Source organism: Propithecus coquereli, unplaced genomic scaffold (genome assembly GCF_000956105.1).
Source record: "Propithecus coquereli isolate 6110/MARCELLA unplaced genomic scaffold, Pcoq_1.0 Scaffold508, whole genome shotgun sequence".
Lineage (NCBI taxonomy): Eukaryota > Metazoa > Chordata > Mammalia > Primates > Indriidae > Propithecus > Propithecus coquereli.
Genome location: NW_012150930.1, coordinates 1,057,438 through 1,066,371, shown reverse-complemented (window position 1 = coordinate 1,066,371; position 8,934 = coordinate 1,057,438). Strand labels below are relative to the sequence as shown.

At 40.7% G+C, this 8,934-nt stretch overlaps 1 protein-coding gene across 1 annotated transcript in view; it reads right to left on the bottom strand.

Annotated features, from left to right (window-relative positions):
* The window catches only part of ANKIB1 (ankyrin repeat and IBR domain containing 1), a 185,113-nt gene that overhangs the window by 48,784 nt on the left and 127,395 nt on the right, over positions 1 to 8,934 (bottom strand). The window contains exon 10 of the mRNA XM_012656561.1: positions 3,262 to 3,350. Within this exon, the coding sequence (XP_012512015.1) occupies positions 3,262 to 3,350 (89 nt within the window). The remainder of the gene's footprint in view (positions 1 to 3,261; positions 3,351 to 8,934) is intronic.

Here is an 8,934-nt window from a genome sequence, read left to right as displayed (position 1 = left end):
AAAAAAAAAAAAAAAAAATTACATCTCATAACTTCTCTGTATAACTCCCTCCCCCCCCCATCTGCATTACTCCTGTCTTAAGCTTTCATCCTCTCACCTGGACATTCTAAAGTTGTCTCAGAAATAGGGTTCTTATTTGGTGTCTCAATAGTCTCCGACTCATCACCTCACACTTCTGTGTGAATGATCTTTCTAAGTAAGCATCTTCATTTATCACTCTCCTACTCAAAATTCCTAGACTTCCTGGCTTTGTATATGATCTTCTCTTTGCACCAGCACCTCATTTGGACTCTGCCTGTGTAGTCTCATCTCTCACTGTACCTTCCTGCACCACTGCACTGGTTGTACTGAATTATTTGCAGTCCTTGAATATGCCATGCTGTTTCACAGTGCTACTTCATTCACCCTGTGTCTGGAATGCCTTTCCTATTCCAGTCTATGTGAAGAATACCTATCAGCTTTCAAGATGCACCTCACACACCAATTCTTTTATAAAGTGATTCCTAACCCTCTCTCAGAGATAACCGACCTCCTCCTTCTTTGTCCCTCCCCTCCCCCACAATTTACCACAAGAATGTTGTCCCACAACATTTATAACACATTTTCCCCTCAGTTTTGTAAATAGCTGCCTCCATCTCTAAAATTTCAAGAGCATACACGGTATCTTACTTCTGTATTGTGACATACAGCAGAACGCAATAAACATTAAGTGATAATGAAGACACTGTTTAAAAACAAATTATTCCTAAGTTTCTTAGCATCTCTGAGTTTCAGATGAGTACTTCTAAAATTCCACTGGACAGCACTACCTGTATGCCCTGCAAGTACCTCAAGTTCAAAATATCCACACCAAAACTCATTATTTTCCCTTTAAAGTTACTCTTTTAACTGAATTTCCTAACTTTTCCTAATGGCATTATAATTTACTCTCTGACTCAAACTAAAAACTCACCTCTCTACGTTTGGTCTATCTCTTCTTCAATATAACTTTCATAGTCATCAGTTATCTTCATAAAATATCTGTGATAATGTCATTTCCCTTCTTAAATAATGCACTATATGGCCTATTCTGTTAAGAGGATAAATTCAAACAATTTGGCAATAACATTCACGATGTGGCAATACCTAACTTTCTAGCCTTATCTCTTGCAAATTTCTCCCATGGAACTTAATCTTAAGTTCTATAGAAATGTATAAAGAAATGTAGATAGGTAGTCAATGGCAAACCATTTCTAATAGAAATACAGATGTTTCTAGCTGCCAGAAGCAGGAAAAGAAAGCAAAATCCAATTGTCTGGTCACATCTGAAAGTGTTGCAGGGTAATGGTATTAATCTATGCATGGAACACACACATACACACACCCATACATGTCAGTAGAGAGAAAAATGAGTGGGTATCAAGAACAATGGCTGGCTACATCTGGCATTCAAGGGAGAGACACAATGAACCCAGGCAACAAGCACAATCCATACAGGTATTTGGGAAGAGTCTAGCACACAGCAGGTACTCAAAAAAAAAACTTTAGTTGACTGAATGATGCATGAACAGGACAGGAATGTTTAATCAGTCCTCACTATAGAATCTGCTAAGATTATCTACTCTTCTTTGATCCTGACTAAGGGACATGAGCCTTCCATCATGTGAAAGGGATCTCCCTCATTATCAACTAATAAATGGTATTCTGGTTTACATGGTGATCTCTTCTTCCTGGTCAGAATAACCCTGAGTTAGTGGACAAAATGAACCTCGTGGATCTAAAACGCTGAGGACCAGCCCTCAGGCAATGGTAAATTCCCTCATACAATACAACCTGTAAGGTATCTTTTTTTTTTTTGAGACAGAGTCTCACTCTATTGCCTGGGGCGAGTGCTGTGGAGTCAGCCTAGCTCACAGCAACCTCAAACTCCCGAGCTCGAGCAATCCCACTGTCTCAGCCTCCCGAGTAGCTGGGACCACAGGCACGCGCCACCATGCCCGGCTAATTTTTTCTACATATATTTTTAGCCGTCCAATTAATTTCTTTCCATTTTTTGGTAGAGATGGGGTCTCGCTCTTGCTCAGGCTGGTCTTGAACTCCTGAGTGCAGAACAATCCGCCTGCCTCAGCCTCCCAGAGTGCTAGGATTACAGGCGTGAGCCACCGCGCCCGGCCCCTGTAAGGTATCTTGACTGCCAGGCAGTCTCTATCAGTGTTGCTTCAGCTGCTGACAGGAATATCTACCACATTTTGGCCTCTGCAGATATGCTAAAACCCTTTTCCTTTCAACCTGAATTAGTTGTCCTTGCTTCTGTATTCTCCATCTTTACTCAACTATATTAGTTATCATATGATTCTGTAACTGTCTACTTCCCTCTAGTCTCTGTATTCCCTGAAGGTTGGCATCATCTTTATTATGTGCTTTGCTCTCACAAGTGTAGATTCACTGAGTGAATTCTTGATCCTGATTTGCAACACCTGGAACTAACTTCATTGTCTAAATGAAATTTTTAAAAAAGACCTGAACTAAATTAATCTCATTTATATTATTTTAGAAGAAAATATTCACAAAACACTTCAGTAAATGGAAAACTTTTATGGCAGGTACATTTATTTGTTAAATGTGAGAACTGCTATTAGGAAGGCTTTAAAAAGGAATCTGCTCAGAGGTTCAAACCCATTCTTCTTAATAGGTACGTGCCCTGTGTCACTCAACCCAACCTACACATTAGTTAAAACAGGATTACTAATATTAACTTCATAGCATTTCTGTGAGGATCAACAGAGATAATGTAGGTATAGAAGTCTTAGTGACAATAGTTATAGATATGGTATTTAATATAAGTAAATCTACAGAATCACATAATAAGAAGAAATTAACTTGTCTTATTCTTCTTTGGAAGCTTTCAGGGAAATGAGAAGCTTCCTCTCACTACAGATCACACACTACTTCCCATAAAGTACAGAGAGCAAGTTGGTCCACCCTAGGATAAAAGAGAAGGGTTATAGGGTGAGGGTTAAATGTTAAACCCCCTTTTACTCTGTTTTTCTTAGGCTGAAAAGTAAGTCTGTTAGAAATATGGAACCTGTCCATGATTCTTCCTTGACAAAATTCTATGTTTTCCAAAAGGATGTTGGTCAGAGGGGTGATGTTAAACATGGGAAGCACTAACATTAACAAACTTGAAAACCTCTTAATTGAAGACTAAAAAAAAATATGACCATATTATCTTTTGAATGCTATTAGGAAATATGTAGCATAGCTATCTAAAATTCCTCTTACGTTCTTCTGGTTTCATTTCAGTTATTTTTTGTAGCCAATTTTTCCATGTTTGGCAGTCACAAGGCTCATGTGCTTCACCAAGGCATTCCCTAAAGAAAAAACATAGAACGGGCAATTAAAAAATATTCTCCATCAACATTACGTGAAAAAAAATAAGTGGAAAGTACTCACCCAATTTTAAAGTTGAAAAAACTAAGGCACATGAGAAATGAAGCACTTCAACAGAGGAAGTGAAAATGTGATTCCAAAGCTTGATACCATCAGTATTTTTTTTTAAATCAGTATGAATGTACTGATAAATTCACTTATACATTTCAAAAGAGCTAAATAAATTACCTAATATTTATAACTTAATTTTGCAGGCCTTAAGAGCTGTAAAACATTTTATCAATTAGGTTTTAGCCTCACTAATGTTTTAAATTCTTGCTATTCAAGGTGTGTTCCCCTGACTAGCAGTATTGCCATTACTGAGGCGCGTGTTAGACATGCAGAAGAGCAGGCCCCACGAGACTTATAGATTAGAATCTGTGTTTTACCAAAATTACCACATGACCCTTCTTCATTTTAAAGTTTGAGAAGCACTGTTTGAAGTCCCATTCTTATAGTTACTTTTATCTCTGAATATGCAGGTTGTTAACAGCTAGGGCAACCCAATTTCTTTTTATTGGAATTTGGCAAATTTTGATTTAAATAATTAAAAACATCAATTTATTATTTGTAACTCAATTTCTATTATTTCTGTAGCTATATAAGAAGTCAAACACTAAAAAGAGCCTAAATCCTTTATGAATTGTTCATTTTAATTCACTATGTTGCTATCTTGTGTAGTACAAAGGTTAATTATTCCAGTTGATAAAAATACATCATTTTGGGGAGAGAAAAACCCAATCTGCAGGTGACATTATCATCATCATCATTATCACTGTTACCTTAAATAAAGTTCTTATTTGCAAAGGTTAAGTTTGTTAAGAAGACAAACCAACTGACTCAGGCAGAATCTTACTAACCAAGAGGTAATACTTCTCTATATTAAAAATGTACCAATTCTACTTCACACTTATTAGGATGACTATTATTAAAAAAAACAGAAAATAAGTGTCAGTGAGGATGTACAAAGATTGGAATCCTTGTGCATTGCTCATAGAAATGTAAATGCTGATGTAGCTGCTATGGCAAATAGTTTGGTGGTTCCTTATAAAGTTAAACATAGAATTTACCATATGATTCAATAATTCCACTCTTAGGTATATACGTAAACGATCTGAAAACAAGGAATCAAACTTGTACACTAATGTTCACAGCAGCGTTATTCACAATAGCTAAAAGGTGGAAAACCACCCAAGTGTCCATCAATAGATGAAAGGATAAACAAATTTTGTGATTGAATACATCAGCCTTAAAAAGGAACGATATTCTGCCACATGCTACAACATGGAAAATGTTTGGATTCTACTTACATTAAATATCTAGAATAGGCTAATTCATAGATAAACTAGAATAGTGAGTACCAACCAGCAGCTAGAGGGAGGAAAGAATGGGAAGTTACTGCTTAATGGTTATAGAGTTTCTGTTTTGGATTATGAAAAAGTTCTGAAAATGAATAGAGGTGATGGTTGCACTGTGAATGCAATTAATGCCACTGAATTGCATACTTAAAAACAGTTAAATGGTTAAAAAAAAGGGCACAAATTACCTTGAAAGGGTAATTTAGTTTCCTTACATTCCTGATTTATCACCTAACTTGGCATTTGGGAAATCTTTTCCATAACTGTTATCTTATACAGTTCCTAGCAACTTAGTGGTAACTTAGACATTTAAAAAAAAAAATATTGGCCGGGTGCGGTGGCTCACACCTGTAATCCTAGCACTCTGGGAGGCCGAGGCGGGCGGATTGTTTGAGCTCAGGAGTTCGAGACCAGCCTGAGCAAGAGTGAGACCCCGTCTCTACTAAAATTAGAAAGAAATTAATTGGACAACTAAAAATATATAGAAAAAATTAGCCGGGCATGGTGGCACATGCCTGTAGTCCCAGCTATTCGGGAGGCTGAGACAGTAGGATCGCTTGAGCCCAGGAGTTTGAGGTTGCTGTGAGCTAGGCTAACGCCACGGCACTCACTCTAGCCAGGACAACAGAGTGAGATTCTGTCTCAAAAAAAAAAAAAAATTAGGTTATTAAGTATGAAATGTCTGATTTCCTTAAGTACTAAGTTTGACAGTTGATATCTCTGACATTTAACTTTGACACTTCTTGTTTTATTTTTATTGTGAAAGGACATTTTCATTCTTTCAAACAAACATTCTTTGGCTTGTGATTATCCTTCAAGTTTTTTTTTAGAGCCATTTTTATGAAACCATGGGTAAGTCAAAAATTCATGTATTTTTGAATATGAGTTCCTTCATGGAACCAATGCAGCGCAGACAGCTCGAAATATCAACAAAATGTTTGCAAAGGATGTGGCTAATGAACACACAGTACCTCGATGGTACTACATTCTAGTGATTTTAATCTTGAAAATGAGCCATGTGGGTGACCTGAGACCAAGGTGGATAATTATGAGCTGAAAGCCATAGTAGAAGCGAATCCATCTCAACCTATGCATGAATTAGCAGCAAGGTTTGATGTTACTATTACAATAATACTGGACGATTTGAAACAAATGGGCAAGGTAAAGAAGCTGGATAGGAGGGTAACGCACGAATTGAATGAGCATCAGAAGAGAAATCATCTCGAAGCTTCCCGTTCTTTGCTGCCGTGACATAAAGGCAAACCACAAAGAATGAAAAATGGATTCTTTGTGATGATTGCAAGTGTTCTGCACAATGGTTGGATAAAGATGAAGTGCTGAAACACAGTCCAAAACCGAATATTCATCCAGAAAAGCAAAAGCAAATGGTATCTGTTTGGTGGTCCATCGCTGGTATTATCCACTACAGCTTCATGAAACCTGGTCAATTGATTACAGTGGATGTCTACTGCAACCAACTGGATGAAATGATGAGGATGCTTGTGATTAAGCAGCTGAGACTGCTGAATAGAAACTGGCCAAGACAATGCTTGATCACATGATGCACAAACAATGCCGCTCAAACTACAAAGGCTGGACTTGGAAACTCTCGGTCATCCACTGTATTCACCAGACCTTACACCTACTACCACCTCTTCCAGGCTTTGGACCACTTCTTACAAGGAAAAATACTCAATTCTAAACAAGCTGTGGAAAGAGCCTTTTGCAATTTCATTGCCACTTGGTCTCCATGCTTCTGTGTTGCTGCATAAACAAGCTATCGTTAAGGTGGCAAAAATGTGTTAATAGTTTAGGCGCATACTTTGATTAATTGTACTGCTTCTTGTTTGAGATGTAATAGATGTAATAGACTACACTTTTGATTCAAAATTTGACATTTCATATTTAATGACCTAATATACTGGGTTGATTAAAAACGGAAGTGAGCTGGACATGGTGGCACATGCCTGTAGTCTCAACTACTCTGGAGGCTGAGGTGGAAAGATCACTTCAGCCCAGGAATTTGGGACCGCGGTGTGCCATGAATGTGCCTGTAAATAGCCACTGCACTCCAGGCTGGGCAACATAGCGGGACTCCATTTCTAAAAAAATAAAAAATTTAAAAAAGGGAAGTGGATACAAGAGATCTTCAAAATGTTTACGGAAAACGTGTATTATGAAAAAACTATGCATGGATTTCAAAATTTTTTACACCAAAATAAACTCATACTAACTTGTTAAAATATTATTATGTCTGAACAGGATCTAGTTTGCACACAAAGAAGGATAAGACATCAGTTTGAAAACAGTCCCTATCAGAGCAACATGAATTCTGCTAAAATTGAAGCAAGAACAAATATCAAATTTATGATGAAGCTTGGGTGGAAGAATGGTGAAGTCACTGATGCTTTACAAAAAGTTTATAGGGGAGAAGAGCCAAGATGGCGGATGAGAAAAGCTGCCAGTCAGAATGTCTCTGCAAAAAAGACAAATTTTAGAAGAAAGACAAAAAAATAAGCTAGCAGAGAAACACAGATCAGGTGAGGGTCGGAAGGAAGGGGGCCTGAAACTACAAGAGACTCCACGGGAAGACGTTGAGGAGAAGAACTGGAAGGAGAAAGGTCCCGAGAGGCTTGGAGACCTGCGACAAGGGTAGGTGGAGCGGTTAACGTCCCCCTCCCTTGCATCTCGGACTGCTGGTGGCTCCTGAGCGGCTGGAGAGACCTGCTGACACCAGCCCAGAGACGGCTGCCGCCAGTGAGCAGTGGCCTCTTGCGGACTCAGCGCTGGGCTCCCAGCTCCCTCAGGGCACCTCCGTGCAGACCCGAGCCTGGCGGCAGACGACATACTGTTCCATTCTCTCCTTACCCCTCCCTATCTCTGGGTACCCAGAGAGACAATTTAGCCATCACACGGAGGCATCTCCAAGGAATGGGACCCTTCCTTTTGGGGCCCTACAGCAGACTGAGAGGTACTCAGACTGCAAGTTCCCTACCTGCCAGCCCTCCCAGGTGCTACTTGCCTGGGGACTCCAGGAGAGGGGGGCAAATCCTGAGGTGGAGTGAAATCCATCCAGCTTGGGCACCCTGTAGGTGATTCAAGACCAGCATCTCTCCCCCTGGCAGGGTCAGGGATTGATCTCCAGGGTCCAGGGGACAGGCCTGCAGACGAGACCCCGTACACCCAGGTCAGGATAGCACTGCCCTGGGGCACAGAAGACAGATCTGTGAAAGAGCCTACTGAGGAGTGTGCGCCTTCAGGGGCAGATCAGCGTGCAGAGTGGCAACCTTCCTCCCAAAAGAGGGCTGTGCACCCAGCTCAGGCTGTGATCCTGGGTAGGGAACCTCCCAGCCCACGTCACAGCCAGGGGAGATCTATTGGCCTGAGGCCCCGCTTGCTGGCAGAGGCCTAGGAGAGGACATGGAGAGGGGGAGATTGGAGGGGAGCGAGACCTGCTCCAGAGTGCAGGTCTTGGACAGCCCCACCCCCCAAGCCCAGACTATCAGCTGAGTGGAGCCATTTCAGCCCCTCCCGGCAGCTCTGCACAGAAACAAAGAGCAGACCTTTGAACCCTGGTAACAGCAGTTGTGGATCCTGAGGGCAGGCTTGCCCAACCCAGCCCCACCCAGACTCACTCCTCCCCCACTGAGGTGGAGAATAAGGACACACCTGGAAATCCCAGGGCCCCACCCACCACCTGAGGCACAAGAGGGCCTCTCTAGAGGAATAAGAGCTAGCTACAGGACCCAAAAACAGCACTGCAGCTCGGTCCTCCCTGCAAGTGCCACCTACTGACAGGGAGGTCATCCTGCACATCATTTTACTGCATCTACTGATTCATCATAAAGGGTGTGGTCGAATCTCACCCACAAACACCACCTACTGGCTCAGAGACTAAACAGAGCGGGTCATTATCCAAATGAAAGTCTAAAGGCAAGAAGGAACAACTGATCGAGATGGGAAGGAACCAGCGAAAGAACTCTGGAAGTATGAAGATTCAAACGGAAAGCACAACCCCCAAAGAGGAACAACAGCTCCCCAGCAATAGACATTAACCAAACTCAGAACACTAAAATGATAGAAGAAGAATTTCAAACATGGATTGTAAGAAAACTGAATGATATACAAGAAAAAATGGATTACCAACACAAAGAAACCACAAAAAAAA